A 25,631-nucleotide genomic window follows, 5' to 3' on the forward strand; every position below is an offset into this window, starting at 1 on the left:
ATTTTGGCACATGCCTAATTAGGACTATGTTTATTATATTGCGTATATTAGCACTGAAGGCTAATATACGCAATATAATATGCTTTATGCTTTGCAATTCCCTTTGCAAAGCATAAAGTCCACATCCACTTCCACAGGTCAGGTATACTGAGCATGCTTCCAGACTCCACTTGTCTGATTTCAGGCTTTAGATCAGACACAGAGAACTGAGTTTCCATCCATCCCTTAGACATTAATGACCAGCGCTCACTCAGAGGCAGTCATGTTTATCCACAACAAAGTGGGAAAATCATTTTATTCTGCAGGGGGAAAGGACAAACAAGCTGATGACAAGCAGTTTAAACCTCAAACTGCTCAGCACTACAGCTGTGACTCCTGCTACTGTCTTTCTGAGGATCAAACTTTTTTTGCTGAACTGCATTGAGGCTGATTTAACCTCCATGATTAGTTCTTAAGAAGACATCTGCTGACAGCCACTCCATGCAGTATACAGTCCATGCTTTCTCCCTTCTGGCTGTGTGTTTTTGGAGCTGAATCAGGATGAGGGACAGTGAGGGGTTACTGCAGTCCAGCAGCTGAACAAACATGGCCAGCCTGATATTGCACTAACCCCACTGAGTGCCATCTCTGCTGGCAATGGGCCTGCGCACAGTGGAGGTACGATTATGTATCTGTGTGACACAAAAGCTCTCACTAAGGGATTTTCTCGAAACACAAGAAAAGACACAAACAAAAAACATCTGCTAGGCTTAAGCAGAAAGTGTACAGGTGCGGAGATGCTCAGTCACTTTGACACTGAGGGGACGGGAAGGGGTGGGGGGTGAAGAAACCTGTGTTCAGTTTGCAAACATGCAACCAGGCGTGCTGGCTCTAAAATAAAAGCGCCGTCTTACCTTGTTCTGTGAGGACGCGTCCTTACACAACACCAGCAGACAGGCCAACAAGTTGGTGAGTCTCCACATTTTCTCAGGGCAACTAAACACGAAGTGCAGAAATCCAGAGCGGAAGTCGCAGCGATCAGTCCCAGGGCTGGAGCGGTGCGTCTATCTGAACTCCATCTCCGCTTCATGCAGGTGACGGGCTTCAGGAGCACAGCGCGGATCTCTGCATGCCACTGGGCCGCGCTTTGAGGTCTGCCTTCATCCGAGCGCACCATCCATCATCCGGTGTCCTCCACAGATGGGAGGGCTCTGATACACACACCCACACGCACTCACGCAAACACACACACACGCACTCACACCGTACGCTCAGAGTACGCGCAACAGGCAAAGTTAGAAACTCAAGACAAAATGGTGTTAATGCGGTTTGAATTAGTTACGGCTATGTAGGCAGTACCCACGATGCCGCGCTGTAGCCACAGCTAATTAATTTATCATTGATAAAGTTAAGAAAAAATACTAATGCTTTAAGACTCCAGCTAAAAAGATATTTGGCGCCATCACCTGGCCAGTTCATAGAATACCAAGACCTGTTCGACCCTCTCTTTTTATTAAATTTCTGCTCCACGTTAGGAAGAAACTCTGACAGATTATAAAACTTCACCAACAGATATGTTTTCATTTTGTCATGGTGTCTAGCTAATGAAAACTTCAAACTCTGTCCCCCCCCCCATAAAATGTAAATAATACATTACAATACGACAGTATTATAAATACAGAAATGTTTTCTTATGGCCATATTACAGTCTAATCTTGAGTAAGACTGCAAACTTAAGCAGACCGTCACTGTCACCGACCATGAAGAAGAAAACATTTACAGTATACCATTAAATATTCATTTCAATAGCAAGAAATATTCACTGTTATTATTATTGCTAATATTATCACAATCGTGTTAAACAAAAATCAAGTCACTACATCAATTTGACATAAACAAACTTATTTGTCTATTTCCAATGCGGTCTAAAGAACTAGTTATTCCAGCCAGCACTAGAATGTACAAACAAAGCCCTGAAAGTCAAGGGAGGTACTGTCATAAATCTGAGCAATTATTATCCATCCGTCCGTCCGTCCATTTTGCTTAACTCCAGCAGTCAATGGGCGAGAGGCAGGGTGCAATCACAGCAACATCTATAAATGAAAAACATTAAAATAATAAGCACTCGCATTCAATTTCAAAAACTACACAACCATGACAAAAATAAGTGCTTTAGAGGCAAAAACTGACAATGTCCGATCATGCCACACCCTCCCCTTCATCTGCTTCTCTTTCGATCAGAGGGGGTGGGACACCAGCACGTGCCACTGGTCAGAATTATTCAATGAATACAAAAATATGTTTTCTAAAGTTCAGATGAGCTGAAGTCTACTTAAGCAGCATGGGCTTGCCTCCCTGCTGCATTGATGCAGTAATTCATGCCTCACTTTCAATGACATGACACAAAAATGTTCTTTACAGAAAGTATCAATAACAAACATCTTTGAATTCTGATAGAAATATAAACTGGCCATCAGAGAACAAGCAGCATCCAAATGGTACAAATTCATTTATCAGACAAAGAGAATGTTAACATAAAAAGAACCATGTGGGGACCAATAGAAGAGCAGAAGTCCTGCAATGTCCTCACAGGTCCGTCACACTACAGCATTTGTCAGTAAGGTAACCATGGTGACTTGGAAATTTCTGACCAATCACACAAAAAGTTGTCAGGCACATTATAAGATAATTATCCTTCTTTTGTAAGGTGCCACAGTGGGACTTGACCATTCCATAACACAAAATCTGCTCTGAGAGTTTCCACTAATGGATTCTGGTGATACTCCACTCCGGCTCTGGATTCAACAGTAGCTTTTGATACCAATGATCAGCTCAAGTCTGGAGCATGTGGGTGGAAATCTGTCATGGTTTCAGTCACACCTCACTGAGATGTTTTAGTGGTATTCTCTGTTATCTGAGTACAGACTCTGATACACTATCCTGGGGTGTACTACAGGGCTCTATTCTTGGATATGCCATTTGGAGCCATTTAAAAAAACACTGAATCTTTTTTTGAGATGATTGCCAGGTCTATTTACTCTTGAAAAGCAGGACACACTCCTAGGACCCTCACTAAATGTCTGGTAAAGTTTTCTGAATTTTCATAAAAATAAGACAAAGGTAATTTGGTTTGGGCCAAATGGCTGCCCATAGGACACCAAATTTTAACTTTTTATCTTTGGCACCCAGTGGGAAAACCCTGATAACAAATCTAGAAGTAAAAATTAACCCTCTCCTGAAAATGAACAGCCAAGTGAACTCAGGTGTGAATCTTGTTTTTAGCAGTTGAAGCAGCAAAGCTTAAATCTGCTGTTATCTCACAGGAGAATGGAGACAGTAATCCATGCTTTTATCACGTCTTGGCTTGTTAACTGTAATAGACTTCTTCCTGGTGTTTCCCAGTCTGCTGTTGCTCACTTACATCTGGTTCTGAAATGTTTTTGACAGATACCAGATAGTGAGAGCACAATATGCCAATTCTAGCCGAACTCCATTGATGTCCAGTTGATATAAGGGTTCCATCTAAAATTCTCTTATTTGTTTTTTTTTTTTTAATAAATTTGCTCCACTTTATCTCACTGAATTACTGCAGCCCAATTCACACCCCCAGGTCACCAGGTCAGATGCTTTTAAGAGTGTCTAAGGTTCACTGTAAATCCAGAAGTTATCCAGAGGTGAGCTGTTGCGGTGGTGGCTCTGACACTGTGGAATGGTTTGCCTCTACAAATTAGGCAGGATCCATCATGATTTTAAATCTTTTTTTTTTATTTTTTATTTCTGTGTTAATTTTTAAGTTCATTTATTTTAATTTCTGCTATTTGCAATATTTTACTTTGCTTGCTGTTCAACACTTTGATTAAGCTCATTATTTTAAGGTTCTTTATAAATAAATTTGACTGGCGGAATTTGAAAAAAAGTTGCTCTAAGTCTAAGAATATGAGAGAGAATATGCTTCATGGAGCATCAAGGATGCAAGTAAACTCTAACCACTTTCAAAGGATTTTAAAGTAAATGGAAGCAGCCATCTACTGCTGATCAAATGCAATGCATTTGATAATGTAGAAAACAATGTTGGGAGAAAACTTCACAAAGCATAACAACACAGACACTGGCTGTTGAGCAGGATGATAGAGGAATGATGGTTTGGAATTGTTTTGCAGCCACTTGTGAAGTCAAGCAGTTATTCAGTTGACCATGAACTCCTCTGGGTACCTGAAGTATTCTTGAGTCAAATGTGAAGCCATCTGTCTGACAGCTGCATCTTGGCCAAAATAAGGTCACCAACAGTACAATGATCTCAAACAGCAAACCTGGCTGAAAAAGAAAAGAAACAAGTCGTCGCTCTGAGTCAGTCAATGCCAGATCTCAACCTAATTGAAATGTTGGTGTGAGACCTTCAGAGTGATTTAGAAAATAATCTCTACAAACCAAAGATAACTTAATCAACATTGCCTCACAATACAATTCAGAGGCCTGACCCTCTCTTACCTTGAGCTCACTCCACGGGTTTTCTCTGGGGGACGATTTGTGTCTGGTGATGTATTTTTGATTTGGCCAACGCTCATCACCCATTTTTAGTTTATTTGCAATAATGTACTCAATCACTACAATTAATCATAAATCACAGAGAGCTGTGATTTACAGGATCCAGTTTTTTCAAGCTTAAGAGTTCATGAATAGCAGATCTTCATAGTCCATTAGAGGGAGAATAGTTGCCTTCTGACTTGGTAGGAGAAAATCTTTTTACATATTTGTGATGGTAGAACAGAAAAGGCTTTTTCCTGTCCTACCCCTGGTCAACTTGGCATAGACACAACAACGGTTGTCATGGAAAACCCTCTTTGCTGCAGCCCCCTGCAATGGAGACCACTGAAGATTGTTTCCCTGTGTGTGGTGGCAAAGATAAATATTGGTCCTTGTCCGTCCAGTGACAGAAGCAAATTTATCTTTGTGTCATATTTGTTCTCCAGAGGAATAGGAAGTATAGAACTAATGGTTCTATGGAACTATTATGGAACTATTTTCCATTAGTATAGAAAATACTAATGGGGAGTGCAGAAATTCTTATCAGCTAAAAAAAAAATAGTTACATTAGTTTTGAAAAGATTGTTAGATACACTGACACCTGTCCCATTGGTACATATTTTCTAAGGTGGGAAAAAGTTGGTTTCGTCAGTATAAATATAGTTAGTTAGATGTAGTGAAGCATCCAGCAAAGGATGTTACACATGGCCTACTGAAAAAAATCATAAAACATTCTTTCTATAAAAACGTTGACGCGAATTTGATACACAAAAGTTAAGACAAACAAAATGCTTTCGTCAGTTGTAGTCCATTATCTTCAAGTTAACAACTGGGATTTCGGTAGCCAAGTAGGACACTAAACTTCACTTCCCAGAATTCCCTCAGGGCGAAGGCAGCTGGCTGTCGCGTGCGCTGGTGTTGCTTTCCAGTTAAGCAGAAGAAACTAAAATAGGCCCAAAAAACCCTGAACGTGTACAAACAACTCGGCTAGTTTAAACTGGTTTCGCACAGAACAGGTTTTACATTTGTGTTGCAGTTCAAATGTAGAAGGTTGAGAAAAAAATGCTTTAATTCACCTGCGTTTACTTTGCTCAGCATACGCCTTTTCTAGTGAACTGAAAAGGTAAGGTCAGCTCTAATTATGTACAATTGAATTTACATTTCGGTTTTCTGAGTTAAAACTCGGTATTTTGATAAACACTTTGATTATTGCAAACTGAAAGGAATTATGTTCGCATTGCACGCGTGATATTTATTCTAACAATAAACCAAGCTTTTATTCGGCAAAAGCTACTTAAGTTCCCAGGTTACTGAACTCCGCCCTCCTTTCAGACCTCAAACGCACCATTCCTGGGTGTGTGTGTGGATCCAGTAATTCCCTGCTGACTGGAAACAGTTCGCTGAAAGGCATGGGACCGCGGTCCGAGCGGTGACGCAGCAAAGCTGAGGACAGCTTGTTTCACTTCATAGCAACATCAACGTTACTGTCACCCCTCAACCCCGCCATCATCCCCCTGCTGTGTGGTGGTGAGGGGCAACGCTGGGCTGACTCCGGATCAGCCCGTGCTGGAGGATGGAGATAGAGAAGAGGACGAATGGGTTCGACTACCCGGAGAGAAACGACGCCAAGTCAGCGAACGGTAGGCTAGCACCGCACCTCCATCCAAAACACATGGCTGCATGTTTGATGAGCCTCTGAGTGTGTCAGTGCTGCTGCTGCTGCTGCTGCTGGAAGCGTCTGCAAACTGTTGCTGAGGGAGACGAATGAATTAAATAATAAGCTGGATTCCTAGAACTAGTTTAGCGAGTGGGACGGAGTTTAGGTTTGCAAACTTACTCTTTCTGACCAAAGAGTAAAATTATAAGCAAAATTTGGTTTGTTACTCAAGAGGGAACGAATGAATTGGGGTTATTATTCCAAAGTGTGTGTGTGTGTGTTTACTTGCTTTTTGAGTTGTGTGTGTGTGTGTGTGTGTGTGTGTGTGTGTGTGTGTGTGTGATTGCTGGAGCTGCTGGGAACAGAGGTCGGAATGTTTTTATTTGGAGGTGGTCAGTCAGGCCCGAGGAGATCGTAAAAGGTGAACTTTTGAACTTGGAGAAGGCCCTGCAGCCATTAGCTTGTTAGTCTCCCAAATCCGGACAGAACGAGAACGGGTTGACATGGAGGAATGGGTTCTACCGGGGTTCTGCTGCATGCAGCTTCTCACATGGCCCTGGTCTACAGTTTGCAAGGAATATATATATATATATATAAACTGAATACAAAAAACCCCTCCTTTCTTCTCTGATTAATTGCGTCTTCATAGGATATTGTTCGGTGATATCGGCCTATTCCATACCCAAACTGAGCCTCACAGCACTTTGTAGCAGGCGCCAGTCCCATTTCGACTCCCCATACGGGGAACAAAATTTATCGTCACATCCAAGATTAAAAGTCTCCCAACCCCGGCTCCTCCTAAGTAATGGTGCCCTGGCGCCACTGAAGGTTCGCTGTGGATGTTGTAAAAAAAAAAAAAAAAAGTTTAAATAAAACATTGGAGGAAGCATTCAGTGTTCCTCCAGTGATTTTTGGGAAGTTGGTCATATACACGGGATTAATGAAGATAAAACTAATTGCCACGTTGACACGTTTTAATAGTTGTTGGAATATTACATTTTCTCTGATATTTTTAGCATTCTCTTGCACAATTAGTTTCTCTTTATGTTGGACATTCTTGAAAGATATGGAGTTTTATTAAACCATTTTTGAGGTCTGGAACAGTTTGGAAATATGTCTGTTTCCAAACTGAATTTACCCGTCATTAAAAAAATAACACTTTCTGTTTAAAAAGAGCTTTTTTACAATAATGTGTAATTCATGTAAAAATTAACATCAGAACTAAAGTTTTAACGCTGGTTAAACATTTTGTTTTCATTTAAATGACACAGGTCACAAGTAAATATCCACTCATTTCACTGCTTTTTCACCTATCAGTGTTTGAAATTGGCCCTGTGATCCCTCAGATTGAAGTGTGCTTCACCAAACAAATAGCTTCCACAGATGTTCTTTGTTCTTATGTCTACATAAAAACAAATGTGTAGCTACGTCACAAATTTAGCTTTAAGTAATCAGTGTAACATGTACAATGACCAGCCCAGATTTAAAAAGCCAAAGCATTATAGATTTTGATCTGTAGAGCTGGTGTAAGTTGGGCCACAAAACTGGTGAAATGGCCCTTTTCTGTTCAACAACATCAGGAACTGAATTCAGCATTCTGTTTTCTTATCATGGACCATGTAGATAAATGAAAATGTTGTGCACATTTATCAGAAATAATAAAACCTGTGCGGGAAAAAATTCCATCAAATTTGAGTCTGAAAAAGTATGGAAATTTTTAAATGGAAAATTTGTGGGAAATCTGATCATTAAATATGTTTTCATTTTTGACTAGTAGAGGAAAAGCATCTTTCTTTTTCTTCAGTTTTCTTAGTAACTAAGCTGTAAACAAATCCGTTTCAAATGAAGGAAATCTATTTGCAGACTTGTTGAAAACAAATAACCAAGCAAAAAAAAAAATATATTTTTTTTATTGTTCCTTCATTATGAACCTATTTATTTATATTACATGTGCTTCTTATTAATTTCTTGTCAATACTTACATTTCATTCTCAGCTTTATAATATATATTGTTGTGTATTATAATTGACAGAAAGAGAGAGATTTATTTGACGTAAGCTAATGTGGTTTGATTTTGTGAAAACAGAATTAGCTGATGTCTAGATTATTACTCACTCAACCCTGTCACTCCTTAACACAGTGAGGGTGTCTTAAGTGATCATTAATGCTCAGTATGAATGTTAACAAAAACAAAACAAAACTTTAGGGAAATATTCTAAAAGTACTTATTTTATATTTGGTTGTACATCTGTAGACAATTGTTGATTTTTTTTTTTCTTTCCTAATTTCATATAAGGTCACTAAAAACCCTAAAACTTGGTGGAGGGAGAACATTTTCTCCCTACAGATCACAGGAAAGCTTCTGCTTTTCTTTCTCTCTTATTAAATTGTATAAAACATTTGTAGTTTTCCAACTCTAAAGGTAGCGAGGCACTGAAGATGTCACCTTGGAAACCATTCTCATTTTTATCGCTGCCACCCCAGGACACAGATGCCTCCAGATGTTGAGGTCCAGCTGGAAGAGCCATTCCTGTCTGCTGAATAGCAATGTCCACTCCTCAGGCCTATTTACCATCATCCACTATTGTTCAGAAGAAACAAAAGCAGCTTAGAGCTCGGGGCAACTCCGACTCCACTCTGAGTCTCCACATAACCACATTTGGGAAACAGACCTAATTTCTATTGATCCCTTCAAACACAACACACGAGCTGCTCTGAAGTGTGCAGGTTTGGTGTGACTGAAGGCAGTGGAGGAGTAAAGCAGGACGTCAGGTTTGGTGTTTATGTGGATCTGATCCTGGGGGTTTGGGCGGCCTGGCATGAGCAGGGAGCGTAGGCTGAAAGAAAGTGCTTTGTCAGCCTCTGCTGTGGCTCCATGGAGCCGGTGAGGGGCTGTCCTGTCCCCCGGGAAGGGTAAGCAAGTGGAACAGGGACAGGATTTGACCCCCATAATGTCCCTTCTCCCTTTCCTTCTCCCCGCCCCCCACTGTGATGATTGAATGATGACCGGTACAGTAGAATGGGAGTGGGTTTCTTTTGCAGCTGATGCTGGTGGTGGTGGTGGTGGTGGGGGAGTAGGGGGTATTAAAAGGTGAGGGGGCAGATATAATCCATCATGTTGCGTTTCTTGTCTCTGTGTTTCTGCCACCAAAAGGCTTGTAGAATTGCAGCTTGATGTTTCAGAGGAATCAGAGGAGTGATTAGTTTGACACAAATCCAACAAGAGCGGTGTGCTGTGGAGCAAGTTCTAGAGAAGAGCCTGAACAAAACCTAAAACTCTGCAGAAAAAAAAAAATAACCGGCACAATGGCAGTGGTTCAGATATTTCTTTAACCAGGCTTGGAACCAGGCTATTTATGAGATGCGTGAAACACGCACAAATTCAAAACATCCTTTGGACAGACTTGTTTCTCATTTAAGGCTCCCAAACTCTGGAACCTTCTTCCCACAGACCAAAAAACTAAAGACAGACATTAACATCTTTATTGGAGCCCAAAAGCTTAAATCTGGGCAAATCTGTTTACATGGGGAAATGGAATGGATGTTCTTTTAACAGTTCTTTTAACATTCTGCTTTACAAATGTTAGTTTTCTCTTAGATTCTTCCTCTTTTCTTATCATTCTAAAGCCTCCTAGGCACAGGTGTTGGCAAGGCTGCTATAACTCTAAAAGCAATGCAGTGTATTTTAAGTGGTCTATTAAAAAAGAATTATCAAAAGTATTAGGTTATTTAAATAAAAAAGTACACAGAGTAATACTTCAGTATCACCAACCCATCTAGGTGGACAAATAATTTAGAGTATGTTCTGGGAAGATCTTAACAATGAACCAGAAATTGATATGACCCAACCTTAGATTTATTTACATGTCAGTAATTCTCACAACTTGCTCTAAAGCTCATGGTCCCACTGTACCTATTTATAAAATTATTAGTGGGGAGAATCAATAAAAAAATTGGTTGCTTCAATTGCTGCATCTGTATTTAATTACATTTTATTTGAAAACTATAAATTGACTAAATATGCAATATTTTCAACTCAAAAACCATTTTTGCTGCTGAATTGAATAAATAGAGACATGAACTCAACAACAAATATGTATAGTTTTTAATCTTTGCTTCCAGCATCAGATTGATGCAAATTGCTATTAGCTGTTCAGCTTTCCAGTGTTACAGGAAGCCCTGATCACTCATGGAACTTATTTGGAAAAAACTTTTTTTTTTTTTTTTAGAAATGTGGACTGTGGATGCCTCATCTGTGCTGTTGCACCAGCTTTAGCACTGAGATGCTATTTTAGGCTCAAATAGATTCACTGATAGACAAACTAATTTTAGCACAACTGGCACAAAATAAAAGTATTTTCCAGGGTCACATCAGATCGGTTTAGAAGCAGACATCAACCCCCGGTGGGGCAACAGAAGCATCTTTGTTTTCCATGGCAGCTATTTGCTGATGTCGCAAACATAAAAAAGATTCTGCCTGAACGTTTGTATGTTTAAAAAAAAAAAAAAAACAAGTGAAAAACTGTTGTATGCTAAAAACAAACAATTGTGTTAAAATCTTTAGTGCCTTAAAATGTATGTGATTAATCTAAATTCACTTGCCCAAAAATTATACTTTGAATTCAAAGAAAAGTAGACAGAGATGGAAGTTGTTTTTCAGAATTATATATTTACAAATTCCGATTGTTTTCTATAAATGTTTATACAGAAATGCTACTATCAATCCTGACATTGTTTTTAAGGAAGACCAGACATGTTTTACATTACACAGTTTAGAGATTTTAAAAAGTATGGAGTATGCAGTAATCAGCAGTAGAATGGTGGTGACTGTGTTCCTACTAGGACAACATCTGGTTTCTAAGGCGATAGCAAATCTGACCAGGTCATTCATGTATAGAAGAGTGTAAAGTTTGCAGTTGGGAAAACTTCTGAAACTTATTGGGTACAAATAAGTTAAGTTAATAAATTGTATGCTACATATTTTTTGTAGCTTACAAAATGGTGCATGGACATATCACTATACACATTGCCTTTATAAATCCGTGATGTTAGAACAGGAGCGTAACATTCAGTATCTAACATAATACTGTCAGGGGTTTGGAATTGTAGTTTTTTGCACAAGTCTTCATTCCCCATGTGGTAAATTACAGGCAAACTGCACCACAAGGTGCTTTTATGTCTCTCCCTACAGTGCTGGTTGTTTAAGTCTCCAAAATGTTGCACTTAGGGGTGCACTGATTGAAGTTTACTGGCTTTTTGCAGATTACCAAGCTTTAAAAAGCTTGACCTGCCGATACTGATTTATTTATTTTTGTCTGAAATATTGCTATGTATAGCAAGAGAGTCGCTGAGTTGGTGACAGTGGGGTGACTATTGTTAACTGTGAACGTGTGGGTCTGTCAGGCAAACTTCTCTCACAGCAGAGAAAAAGAGGACAGTGGCTGATTTTCAGGTCTTTGCTGAGGTAGATGAGATCGGTGGAAAAGATCATTTTCACATGTCAGCCGATCACTGATCTCACAATTAAGAAAATCGTGGCTAATTTATTGGCTGGTCGACTTGTCGGTGCACCCTAGTTGCACTCATACAAAAGTACTCTTGGTTCCCTTTAATTCACCATATACATCCTAACTTTATGAACTTGGCTTGGGATGCCATTATGTTATCCATGCCACGATTCAGCATTCTAGATTTAACGGCGTCTCTTTTGCATATTTGGCTGTCTTTTTTCTTGCTTTTTTCTTTCACATTTGTATACATATTTCCACACTTTATTATAAATATGTATGCAAGTCCAAAACTGTTGTCAAAATGTTGATGTATGCCCTTTGCTATGTAAACTTTGAACTTTAAACGAAGCATTTATGTGCAGTGTTGTGGCAGGAAGTCTCCTTTGCCCCAGAGGTTTAAAGGCTGAATGTCCTTGATGCTTTGGCTCTTGTTTCTTGGCAACATGTTTGAGGTCAGGCTGATGGAGGTCAAATGGTGATGCATCACCACAGCAGCACTGGAACGCAGCTCAGTACTGAGGTCCATGCACGATGTTCTGTTACTGCATATTTTTGTGATTTTGACCATTTCTCATTTTCTGGAAAAAATGCTTGGAATTTCAGAGACATGTTTCCAGTAGTTCATAGAATAGAAGAACAATTTTCATTTTACTCAAACGTATACTTATAAAAAGTAAAATCAGAGAACTAATAATTTTGCAGTGGAACTGAACTGAAAATAATTTATATAAAATAATGTCTTCATTTATAATGTAAGTCTAAATGTTTTATTTGTGTGTGTGTGGGGAGGTATATCATGTGACACGTGAGGGGTGAGGGGGAAGTGGCAGGTAAGTGCTATTTGAACGAGGAGCAGGGACAGTGGGATGATGCTCCTGAAGGATTATTGCTGCTGCGCTCGGCTGACCTCAGCGTAACCCAGCAAAGTATTTACAGCCTCCACTTGATCCATCAGCTGCAGGGCTGGGGCACTTTGCCTGCTCGCTCCTGGCAGAGGTAGAAGGACTCCAACAGATGCTAATGGAAGCCCTTGCACCATAGCCCTATGTCTGTGCTGTGTGATGGTGTATGGAATGAGCTGGAGTATCATGACACAATGATGCTTGATCTGGGAGTTGGGCTTTTGTCAGGCTTCTGTGATATTCATCATGTCACCAATCCAGAGGCAATAAATGTCTTCAGTTTGAGTTTGGTTGGAGGATGACTTTATAGGCAGCTGTAAAGCACTGAACTTGGTATGTAGAGTAGTGAGGGCCTTCCTGTAAGGCTGCAGCTCTGATGGATACAGTTATTGGTGGGGGTTATAAAAGATCAACTCCTGTAAAGAATGAAACCAGCTTGGTTCCAAATAAAACTCTCAATTGAAAGAACCAGCATTGATCTGGGTTTTGTGCACAACTAAAAATTCTTCAAAGCTTACAGCCTTACAGTTCAGCATCATGCAGTTCAGTCATTTTACAACAGAAAAGACACATGGAGTCGTGCAGGTAGAGGTTTTTAAATAGAACTGTTGAATAGAAACTCTTGTTCTTACCTGAACACAAACATACATAGACTTCTCCAGGTTGTAAAAGGACAGTTTTTGCATATTTTTGCTATTTAACAATTATTATCAATACAAACAATATTTAAACAAACAATATATTATTTCTACATAATACTTAGGAGTGCACCGTTTGCAGTTCTCTGGCCAATCAGGGATCTTTATAAAACCTGACTTGCTGATTCTGATTTTGGCTGACATGCTTTTTTTTGTTTGAAAAATCAGTAAATATAGCAACAAAGTTACTAAGTTGTAGAGGATGTCTCCAACATCCTCCAAGTCAGGGTCAGAGTTCACCATTGAAACAATAAATTAATTTCTTTTCCATGATAACTGTAAGCAGTCTGATTATTACAGATCCCTAGATCACACTTTTGTTGCTGGTGTTCTAGCTAAAGTTTTTCTACTGATGCCGATACTGATTTTTAGCCAACTATGATTTCTTTTCATTAATTATAATAAAGATACAAAAAAAGATTTTAAACAGTTCTAATCCAAAAAAAAAGTATTTATATTTATGTGAACTTTTAGCCCAGCAATGTTTTAACTAATTGGAAAAAAAGTATTGTACTGTTGAGTTTCAAAAGGACTAGCCATGGATTAGTTGATGAAGCTGGAAATGATCAGGTCTTTGCCATAAACAAATTTAAAAATATTTTTGCATCCTTCTTTTATTGATAAAGTTTAGACTCATTAGTGGAATAAAAATGGAAATGTAGTTCAACTCAATAATTAACTTTTAAATTTTAACAGTTTTTCAGCGTTTTTAACTAATTTTGTTAAACTAAAATGTAATTTTCTTTTCCTTTTGGTCTCCAGTTCAAAACCAAATCAGGACTTTGTGGCTTAATGTAAGAAACAAAGATGATAAAATACAATTTAAAAATAACTTCCTGTTTTTAAGCTTGTTAAAGTCTTGGGATATTTCATTTTTCTTAAAATCAGGTTAATATCAGGGTGGTACAACTGTATCTAGATTGCCCAGGGACAGAGTCTATTGGCTGCCGCTCACATCCAGCTGATGGGGACGGTCTTTTCTCTGGTTAGAGCTAATTCTAATCAGATGGCTGCTGTAGGCCTGAGTTTGCTCAGTGCTATATGCTGGCTGGCTCTGTGAGGTAATAAAACTCTGACCCCTGGTATGATGAAAGAGAAGTTGCTCCTTTGAGCATGTCAAGTGGTGGTGATAGAGTCCCTACTCCACCTCCACCCCCCCTCCCTGACCACAGCGTGACCCAGAGCCCAGTCACGCACCAGGATCAACTGTTAATGTTGATTAGATGCATGGAACCAACACAATAAAAGTCATCGTTTGTTTGACGTCTTAAAGAGGGTAACCAATTTAGGTTTATCTACCATCATGTACTTTTTTGCTTCAATAATATGAAATAATAATCTGAAAGTGGGAGGCTATCCAGTTGTTGATCTGAATAGGACCTCCTTTTTTAAAAGGAGGTTCTCTACCTTCCCCAATAAAAAAAAAAACAAAAAAAAAAAAAACATCCACCACAAAACTATTGACAAATCTTCCCTGTATTGTAACAATCAGTTTGTCTTTGATTTTGTATAGTCAATGTATCACTTAGACAATCAGTCTCTTTATTTAGAGCAGGCTCTATACATGACAGTAACAGAGTGTGCTTTACATAAGAACAAGAGATGAAGCAATGATGAGCTAGATGAGGCTTAGCATGAAAACAATGTGCTGAAATGTCTAGTTAACAGAGACGATGATGGTGTGAAGAATTGAGGAAACATGAGGAGAGGACATGGAAGGTAGCAAAATTCTAAGAAGCATAGATTCTAAATATTTTTTGTTGGACTAAGATCAGAATACATATGATAATAAAAAATAGAAATGTTACATAAAAACACTGAGGTAAAATAGAATCTACATTATGTATTATGTAAATAACTGGTATAAAACAAAGTAGATAAAAATTTATATTAAGGCAGATTAACTTAAGGTAAGGTGAAACTAGAAATGAATAATTATTGAAGTTTTTTGGTGGAACTAGTGGTCTATATTTGCAGTATTAGACAGTATGACCAAAAAGATAGACCATTTACTTTTAAAACATTAATAATGTCATCATGTCTGTAGGAAGATGAGGGTCATATTAACAAAATGATTCCTCACTGATGGTTTTTGTTCTTCCTTTGGGTTTTATCAAAATAGCTATTTTGGACGACCTGAGGGGTCTGGATGGCTTTATCATTAAAGTGGGAAGATCTGATAAAAAAGTGGGACTGAGACCATTAATGTCCAAAACCGTGAACTGTCAGATGCTCTACTGAGAAAAACTATAGGATCAATATTTGCTCCTACCTGTTTTCTTTTGCAATTTTCATTGATGAGCACGTACACAGAGAGCGTGTGCTACAGAGTCGCTGTAGAAGGACTACATTCGTCTCCGGAAATCCTGAAAACAGAGTTGTTAGTGGAATTGTTACTAGCAAGAGCTTTAGCTTAACCTGATGGATTGGTTTTCATAACTCATGAAAACCAATCCGTTTCCATGAAACAGACTGGTTTCATGAAAACAGTAAGTTTTTCTTTTGAAAATCTTTACTTGTTTAAAAAATATTGCTATTTCCCTTGAATGAGCTGAAGAAAGTTCTCCTCTAACCATAACTTTGTATTTGAAATGCAATTAAAAAAAATGCATTGATTAACTTTAAGTCGTCAGATGGAAAACTTATATTTACTAATGTTATAATGAGCATAAACATTATTCCTTAGAGGCTGTTATGGTTGAAAGCTGCTAAAATCCAAGCTTTAGTGAAAAGTATTATAGTATTTTACGTGAAGTCGTCCACTGGAGATTATTTCGAAAAAAAGCAGATTTAGTAGAGGTGTTGTGTGAATTTGACTGGCATTGGAGGCCAGCTCCATGTGGCTACATGCTTTTGTCAGCCAGAAACACTGAGTATGACAGCACTGCCATGTGGATCTCCTGTGCTGTGCCTTGTTACACAACAAGGTCAAGGGTCAAATGTCGAGGTCAACGTATGACGGCGAAGCTGCCTGTTAAGTCAGCCCTTAAGTTCCATCACAATCTGTCAAATCTTACATCCACCCCAGTGTGTGCTGAGAGGCTGCTAGTAGATCTCGGCATAACGGCATAACGGCAGGCATAAAAATCTTACATCCACCCCAGTGTGTGCTGAGAGGCTGCTAGTAGATCTCGGCCTAATGGCAGACTGCTGATCCGCACTCAGAAATAAAGAACTGATTGGAGTGAGGGAGAGGGAGGGAGAGAGAAAGTGAGGGAGAGAGAGAGGTTTTGAGTAAAATGAACATTTCTGCAAACAAATTTAATATTTATTTGCAGAAAATGAGAACTGGATAAAAAAATCCCAAACACATTTGCAGTGCTTTCGGACCTCAAATAATGCAAAGAAAACAAATTCATATTCATATAGAAACAACAATACTAATGTTTTAACTCAGGAAGAGTTCAGAAATTAATGTTTGGCGGAATAACCATTAGGTTTTTAATAGGGTCCAGTGAAGTGGTCTCTTCATTTGTTCCAGAGCTGTATATAGGATAAATTGATACACACACACACACACATATATATATATATACACACACATATGTGTGTGTATATGTGTACTGAAAGAGCACAAATCAGTTCTATATTTCTAAGATGAAAGGCTAATTGTTTATAATTTGATAAATTTGATAAACAGGACATCATTATATTTTATCAATTTCTTGTCAGCTGCATTAAATACTGACTGAATAAACAAAGTTGTTTTCTCACGTATTAAATGTAAACATATGTATAAAATAAAACGAATAAAAATTTGACAAACTTATGACTAAGATTAAGACTAAGCTTGGTTGCAATTCTTTAATTACTTGAATTACAATGTAAATAAAGATATTTAAAACTATTTTTAATCAATTTAGGATGTGCCTTTGAGTATTTTTAATTAATTTTTTTGGCCTGTTGAATATTTCCTTTTTTCCACAGGATCATTTTTACTGTAAGCAAGAAGTCAGGAATGTAGATTTGTGAAATGCATGTTTCTTTTTATTAGAATTCTAAATTACATGTACACAATATTCTTCTTGGACAGGAAGTTTTGCTTCAGCTAAGAGCTTAATACACATGGGTGGAATAACTGTTTCGATAGTGTTGAGTTTTGATAGATTGATTCTGAAATGTTGGAACATTTTAGTCCTAAGTTGTTGGTTGTCTCGGCCTTATAATTAGGTGGCGGATGCTATGACAACAGTGATGTATTACTATTTCTATATTACTACAAAGTCATAATCACAAGTTTAAAAGTAATTTTAAACTTATTTTATATATTTTTTATCACTTTTTACAATTCCGCCTAATCATATCAGGAAGAACTGACATTTCTTCAATTTTTGGCTCTGAAGACGTCAAGTATCCTCTTTCTACAGTCTACTCTTTCTATAGAATAGGCATATGTGGAAATTTTCTTTTATCATTACTGTTTGCAAATTCATCAAAGTCTAGTGTTATAATTGTAATATTTTTTATTTGGATTGTCATCAACACACTCGGAATAAATAAATTCTCAATGTTAGATGATCAAAAAGGATACTGAACGCACTCTGACATCCTTGGCTCTTTAGTCATTGTTTAGACATTTACTTTTTCTGAAAATCAATAAGCATTTATTCCATCCAAAATGACTTAGTCTGTCAAAGTGCTGAAAAAGGTGGAAAGTGACACTAAGTAGAACTAGAAAACAGAGAAAGTGGCACACAGACGATCTCACACTGCTTACTTCTTCACCTGGTGTTGACCAGACAAATGATATGTGTTGACATATCATTTGTCTTCATATCACCTGGTTAAGTCCTTTTTTGTCGGGATTAACAGAAATGATCCTTTTATATTTTTGTCCAATAAATGTACTTTTAGCTTCATTTGGATTTCTAGAGTTTTTGATTTCCTTGTCCTATCATTAAGTAGCAGATTTACAAATAAACTCTTATTTTAACAATTGTTAAACTCAAGAAAATTAATTTTACTATACTAACACAAGAAGAAATGTCTCATTTGATATAATGCTCCTAAGTCTTTTATTATTTTTTTTTAGCATGTGTTGAGCTTTGATAACAACAAGCTGATCCTGCTTTGGTCTTATCACAACATCACAGCCAGGTGGTCACGTTACTGGTGGCAACATCTCCCCTCTTCACTTTGTTATAACCCCATCTGTTCCTCCAAGACTGTCTGAAGCAAACTGAAACTCCTTACTGTCATGCATGGACGTCTTTATTGGAGGGGGTGGAAGGGTAAAGTGGTGCCCAAGGGGTAAAGAAGCCCTCTCTACTCTGACCTCTCAGCAAGCATGGGATTCATTATGTCCTGCTGCTGCAGCAGAGTGAAAACAATGATGTATCTGTGGCAGTGCTTCCTCTCATCCATCTTGCAAGTGGGAAAGAGTGATTGATTGAGCAGAGCGCTGATGTCACACAACTAAGACCTGTTTTTTTGACCTTTATTCACCCGAGGTAATGGTCCATCTTCATTGTCTGTCCTACGTCACACGCCTGTAAATAAGTTTTGTCACTGTAACAACCTCATTAGAATCCTGTAATCTGGGATGTGCGGATGCATTAGTAACATGGCACTGCCCTCTTTTGGGTCACAGTGGGAAGTCGTGGACTGATCATCTCCTTTTTACATGTTACTTTTACACAAAACACCATGCTGGCATTAAAGCATAGATTACCAGATCAAATTAGGTTTTTTTTTTTTTTTTTTTTTATTAATTTGGTTGAAACATTCAAAGTGTCATTGTTTATATAGTAGGGACAAACATGAGCCTAACTGACTGTGCTCATTTAGTAAAAGTATTCTTAATCCGTTTCTGCTCAGTTTTGTTGAGTTTTAATGATGATTGATTTTACACCCAAGATTATGACCATTTGCATAGTAGTCTTCAAATAATACTACTGGGTACATATGACAGATAACTCATTTTGCAGAATTCAAATGGAGCAGTAGAAAATTTGAGAAAGATGGTCTAAATCTTTGCTTTACCCTGTTGTCTACATGACTGTGATCCCTGGCAACAAGCCTTTTCTTCATCACACACCTGTCTTCTTGTCATTGTACATATAGCACATGTTTTCCCCTGTGATGAAATCTTCCTTCTATAAACTATTAACACTAATTTAGATCGTTGGTGATGATAAACTTAGTGTGTTGTGTATTTTTGTCTCGTTCTTTGTTGGAGCTGCGATGGACTGTCCATCTGTTTAAGATGGAGCCTACAACTGATTTGGTCATGTTAAGCAGGAAGGACCAGGGGTAAATAAGTAAATGGATGAAAACTGAGTGGCTGGATGAATGAATTACATGTAGCATGTACACTCGAGCATATTGTTCGTTTTGTCCATAGCAACAACCTATTAGCAGCATGTACTAGTAGGCTCCATTTGTGCTGGCTGATCTAAATCTGTGGTACATCTCCTAGCTAAAGATTGATGTTGTAATAAAGTGATGGGGACTATTGCCACCTATAGGCCAGTACAGGTCACCATAGAAACTCTATGTACAAAAGCTGTTCCTGTCCAAGAAGACGCATTGGATTACTGGTGTTGCTCCCCTTCAAAGAGCTTTTTGATCTTCTAGATCCAATTAATTTGTTGGGTGTTTCACAATATACTTAAAAAATATCTGTGAGTTGATTGACATGCCAGGATTTGAATAGCCTCAAAGAGATTTTGAAAGTGCTCACATTAAAGTTGATTGAATTTGTCATTAGTTGTTGTTTTACTATCAGAACTTGGCAGCTTAGTTGCAGTGGCAAAGAGAATATCTGATTAATGAGTGGAAGAAACTCATTGCTGCCACTAGGACCTCACACGACCAACAGTTTTTTGGGGGGGCAGTGTTAAAACTCATTCAGAAACAAATTCTTTATCTTTTCTCTCTGTAGCTCTTTATTTAAAACAGACCTATTTGCTGGAATAACAGGTAATTTACTATCCTTTGGGTTTTGGCATCGAGATCAGAACAGGCTTAAAAGTCGAGGCTGATGTACTATGGTTATCTGGTTGATGCTGCCCTTCATTTCTCTTTAGAGTAGGTCCTCTGCTGCGTAGGGGAAGCGCTGTAAAAGGTGGGCTGTTTCAATGCTTTTAGAGATTCTTTTGGAGCATACATATTAGTAGGGATGCTCCGATCAAGTTTTATGCTATTGAATCAGCCCTAAATGCTGATCGGGGCTGATCACCAACACCAATAACACAGATCTGGCGGAAAAGAACCATAAAATTACCTTATTACCTTAAATACCTTATCACCACAAGCACATACAAAAACTTGCAAGAAAAGTACAGCAACTATTCAGTCAAAACCACAACTGAAAAATCTGTTATCAGTGATGCAATATTTAACAGATTGAAAACAGTAAAACTCTCAGCAGCCTAAATTATGCAGAAAGTCAAATAGATCTCACAACATTGCACATATCGAATAATGTCCAGCTAACAAAGGAATCATTCGAAGTCAAATGTAAGTTGCATTCAACACTGTTTTGTGAATGAGAAAACTCAGTTGTGCATAGTTTAAAACAATAGTGTGTTTACCCTTTTATTATATGAAAAGAAATAAATGCAGTGCTTCATATGCACATTAAAAGCCCATTTGCTACTTAAACCAGATTAATCTAATCTTGAGCTTGAAGCAGAAAAAGGCACTAGTGAAATTAAAGAGCATTTACTTTGAACGGGCAAAAAAATGTTCAACAACATTTACTAAAGTTATTTTTCATAAAGAGAAGCATCTGTACTTTTCCAGTCATGAGTCTATTCCTGTGTTGGTCCACAATGGTGGATGCAGCACTGAATTTAAGCGCTTACTCTTCATATTTGTGCAGGGTGCAGATATTATTGTGCCGAAGTGTAAAATCTGGATTTTTCTGCAGAGATGTTAAACTTAACAACTTAACACTGAAGTCCCAGCTTTATATACGAGCTGTGAAACGTCCAGGAGATGCAACACCTTTTTAAGGAGACGTTCAATGTGTCAGGACTCTGTCTGCTGGAGCTTGGGCAGGGTTATGTCTGCAAAATGAAATCATTTTTGGGGTTATTTGCTTAGCCTTCTGCCTGTCGTGTTCATACTGCTGGGTGTTGGAAATTGAAGACTGCTTCAACTGCTGTCTGACAGTTCTGAGTTTGTTTTAGTTTATTCTCTGCAGTGAGCCTCAATAAATTACCATACTCTGCCAAGTGCTTGCTTCTTAATATCACATTAGATTTGTTGATTGATGCTTTTTGACCTGCTTCCAGGATGATCTGTTGTCATAAATTACATTAATACACAATTACATAAATTACATAAATTACATTAATACACAATTACACTTACAATCATTAGATTCTGTGCTGCTTCACAGCTCCTAATTTCTTTACACCTTTACTCTCAGAGCTGCTCAATACTGGACAGCAGGGGTGCCCAAGTCGGTCCTCGAGGGACGGCATCCTGCATGTTTTAGTTCTCTCTCTGGTTATAGTAACAACCTCCTCAGCATGTCAGTGTTCTCCTTAGGCCTCTAATGAGCCATCATTTGATGCAGGTGTGCTAAACCAGGGAGAGAACTAACACATGCAGGATGCCGGGCCTCCAGGACCGACTTTGGACACCACTGCTGTATAGCATATATTTACTGTTATTGCAATTTTACTGTATGCAATATAAGTATCGCAAAGAATAGGGGTGGGCAATATGGACTTACATTTTTTTAAAACATCATTAATTGGAATTTAAAGCAACAGCAATGAATCAAAAATCTTGTAAGAAATTTATAATGATAAATGATAAACAATACGATAAATGCCCACCCCCAGCAAAGAACTCCTTTGGGTTGCAATAAAAATCATTTATTGTATAAGCAGCTGCAGCAAACTTTGTCAGTAATATTTATTGGTAATGACAAACTTAATGAATAAATCCATTTATTAATTTCCATTTTCCTGATATGGCATAGCCCTATAGATCATTACTGCCTAATAATTTTTCCATGTTAATTATGAACAGACCGTTAATTATGTACAATAGAATGAGTCGTACGGTGATAGCTCAGCTGCACATCAAAGCCTGGTGAAGCAGCCTGGCTGGAAGTCATCAGAACATCCAGAGATGATGGATGCTATAGAGTTGAGCTACTCAGTGGTAAACCACACAAATCCATCATGTTCCGTACGTCCCAATCCACAAGCAGGGAGCCAGGGGGGAAGACGGTATGTTGTTTTGATGGTGAGCTGATTGTGCTGGAGGTTGCAAAGGTTTTAAAGGTGAAAGGTTAAAGATGCAGCCTTTCATTGTCGGCAGACAATGGGCCACAGCGGAGCAGGCTCTGGCTGTATTGGCTGCTGCTAGAAACCTGTCCAGCCTCAGGCTATGATGGTCAATAAGCTGTTGCGGGGATTAGTGACAGAGACCACACACTCAAGCACTCTGTTCTTCTGTACTGTGGGGCTGGTCATGGTGAACATTGAAGCTTTGGAGAGCAGACTGAAACAACACCTGGCTCTGATCTCAGAAATGTTGTTGTTAGTTGACCAGAGAGCAACTAAAAAATCAGAGAGCAATTTGTGGAGGGTTGATGGACCAGGACCCTCACAGTGGGTAAGGGAACACTGTGAAGCTGGTTTTGTGTTGAAGGAGAGCTCTGTTTTCTCTTGCTCTCAAGTTGTGAATATTCACTGTAACTTCACAAATTCTTTGACATTCTTAACTTATGATTTCTTAAGAAAAATCAACAGCTTTTATTTATTCTGCTGTTTATTTAGGGCTGCAGTTAACACATTTTAATAATGGAGTATTCTATTTGTCAGACAATATTTTTGATTAATCTGATTTAAAAAAAAAAACAGCACATTCTGCAAATTTTTCATTTAACCATTTAATGTAATTAAAAATGCAAATAAATAAATAATTCAATTTCACTATATTGATATAAATAATATCCCTTCAGTGAACACTGGATTATTTGCAGCAAAGGATGCTTTCTTGGCTTAAAAACCCCTCTAACATCAACCTGTGAAGCTCAGGCCATCAGTACAGCTGATCTGTTTATTTGTCCAATTAACCAATCAAAAATCCGATAGCAAAAGGTGCAAAATAGGATATCTTTTTCTTTTTTCTTTTACTTACGTTTGAACCAGGTGAAGCTGAAACTAACATTTGAGGAGTTCTGAGTAGAACAGATTTACAAAGAAAGTATATATATTTTTTTCTATTTAAATCAAACTGCATATATTTTTCATACAGCTTTGGCTTAATTTGAGTGTGGTGTTCTTTTAGCAAATGACCTTGGTCTGCATACTCCAGTTATTTATTATTTAATTACTAAATTAGTTGATGATTATTTCAATAATCAGTTCATCACCATTATTGTTGACCAGGATGGTCGATCACATGATTTGAAACATCGACAGTGAACTAGATTGTGCACTGACTCAGCGGGGGCCTGCAGACATTCGTTCTTGTTACATTTGTATAAGTGTGTGTCTGTTCAGCAGGAAGATGACTGAGGCACGTGTGTGTTGGTGTATGCTCTAGGGAGAACATATGCTGCTGTTGACTGCGGGGCTGGTTCTGGGCAGGAGGAGGGGAGGGACAGGGGGGCAGCTAGCGTGTGTCGGGTCAGGGGTCTACAGCTGTTGGTAGCATGGAGATACGCTGACACAAATCGGGGGAGGTGAGTGGTTTGTTGGACTCGATACTGATGGCCCCTTGGTCTGAACCAGTCTGGACATGAATGATGTGGCTTACTGGGCGCTGTGTAAGTGAGAAGCGGTTACTCGGTGGGCGCACAGATGGCTGCGCTGCTGAAGGAGGTAAGATGTGGAGGGGGAAGTGGGTAAAAATAAATTCTGGCACCAAGTGGGTAACTGATATGAAGAAAACAGATTGTTCTTCAGCTATGGGAGTCAGATGATACATCAGGCTGTGCATTAAAATCAGACAGTGTGGTCCATTGGTTGATTGGTCCATTATTTATTAGATCGATTAGTCCAGTTATACAGCTTGATTTCATTTTATGGCTAAAAGTGCTCCAGCAGTTTGTGCTGTGAGATTAATTTTTGGTCTAAAAGTCTGTGAGGTGGTCTGCAGAAAGGATTCATCACACTATTCCCTAAAGACAGCAAAATAATAACCACATTACCTGACGTGAATGAATGGATAGTGAGGTGGACAGTGTTTCTGTTGAACATCAATGCAAAGGCTCAATACAAATGCAACACTCAAAACACTTATTCTATGTCAAGTCAAGTGCAGTTTAGATTCATAATCTGTGTGCAGCCCAGTAGAATATAACAATTAGTGACACCGAGCAGGGTTCTGGAAGATGAGAAGCATTTTCCACAGCAGTAAGAAGTAGAGGTGTGCCGATGGATCGGCCACCGATCATAATCGGCCGATTTCCATGAAAAAGTGTATGATCTGTGATCGCCGATCACGGTCTCTTGTTGCCGATCACACAAACCGATCACCTGCTTCTCATTTCGCAGCCTGCCTGTGCAGCTGGTCTCCTTTTTCCTTCACACACTGCGCAAGCGCAGCAACAAATCCTAAGCGAAGTGGAATTATAATACATTGAATGAATCGGGAAGTTTGCGTTTTGCGGCAGAAAATTGAAGCACGTCAAAATGCATCAACACCACGAATCTAATATGGCATAAAAACAATGCCATACTTGACGGAGTTTGGCTACATCGAGGCTCACTGCAGTAAAAAAAGACATATGGAGCGATCAGATATGTGCCATATCTGGTCATAGCTACAAACACTCACCCGGATTAGCATGATGGTCAGAGAGCTAAAGAAATAACCCGCAAAATTATTTAAGTCTTCGAGCTGCGATGTAAGACGCTGGTTCTGCTCTCGCTGTTGAACCGCTGCTACCCTACAGGTAGTAATATTTCACAGACGGAGCGCCGCTTCTGCTCCACCTGGTAGTGACTCTCACACCGAACCTCTGTTTGAAGGTGCAGCATCTAACTTTAAAATTTTTTTTTTTACATACGTATTAAAACTTTCGTTGTCCTAACATGAAAAAAGAATCTATCTCCTCTGCCTCCTCCCTGTTCTGCATAATTCCTCTGCTCAGTCAGAAACAGCCACTCAGAACTAGCAGTAACCAGCTAGCCGCCATGCTAACAGGAAGTTTTCATTCACTAACTCATGATTGTTTATTGTAATGGATCCTGTATTTGCCTTTGAATGTTAAGTTTTAGACTTGAATTTTTGGCAATGTTGATAGGTTTTATTTTGACTCTTTGCATTATTTAGCCTCTTCAGAGCCTTCATATGTTTTCAGTCTGTTAAAGATAGTATTACCGATAGCAGTACAATTTGCACAATGCCTGTTTTGTTTTTTTCTTGGAAAAAGTTATTAAAAACA

The 25,631-nt window shown here is 38.5% G+C and overlaps 1 protein-coding gene and 1 long non-coding RNA gene across 2 annotated transcripts in view; one reads left to right on the forward strand and one right to left on the reverse strand.

Annotated features, from left to right (window-relative positions):
* Positions 1-1,847: 1,847 nt before the first annotated feature.
* Positions 1,848-4,926, reverse strand: LOC107836838 (uncharacterized). The gene is made up of 3 exons (XR_001662805.1): positions 4,468-4,926; positions 4,192-4,293; positions 1,848-2,072 (listed from the first exon to the last, which is right to left on the reverse strand). It is a non-coding gene; the product is annotated as an uncharacterized LOC107836838 (long non-coding RNA).
* A 155-nt stretch (positions 4,927-5,081) lies between these two features.
* nr6a1a (nuclear receptor subfamily 6, group A, member 1a) overlaps positions 5,082-25,631 on the forward strand; it is a 121,077-nt gene continuing 100,527 nt past the window's right edge. Inside the window, exons 1-2 of the mRNA XM_007557748.2 lie at positions 5,082-5,626; positions 5,836-6,143. Of these exons, the coding sequence (XP_007557810.1) occupies positions 6,077-6,143 (67 nt within the window). The 5' untranslated portion in view covers positions 5,082-5,626; positions 5,836-6,076. The remainder of the gene's footprint in view (positions 5,627-5,835; positions 6,144-25,631) is intronic.

The sequence above is a fragment of the Poecilia formosa genome, unplaced genomic scaffold (genome assembly GCF_000485575.1).
Source record: "Poecilia formosa unplaced genomic scaffold, Poecilia_formosa-5.1.2 Scaffold91, whole genome shotgun sequence".
Classification (NCBI taxonomy): Eukaryota; Metazoa; Chordata; class Actinopteri; order Cyprinodontiformes; family Poeciliidae; genus Poecilia; species Poecilia formosa.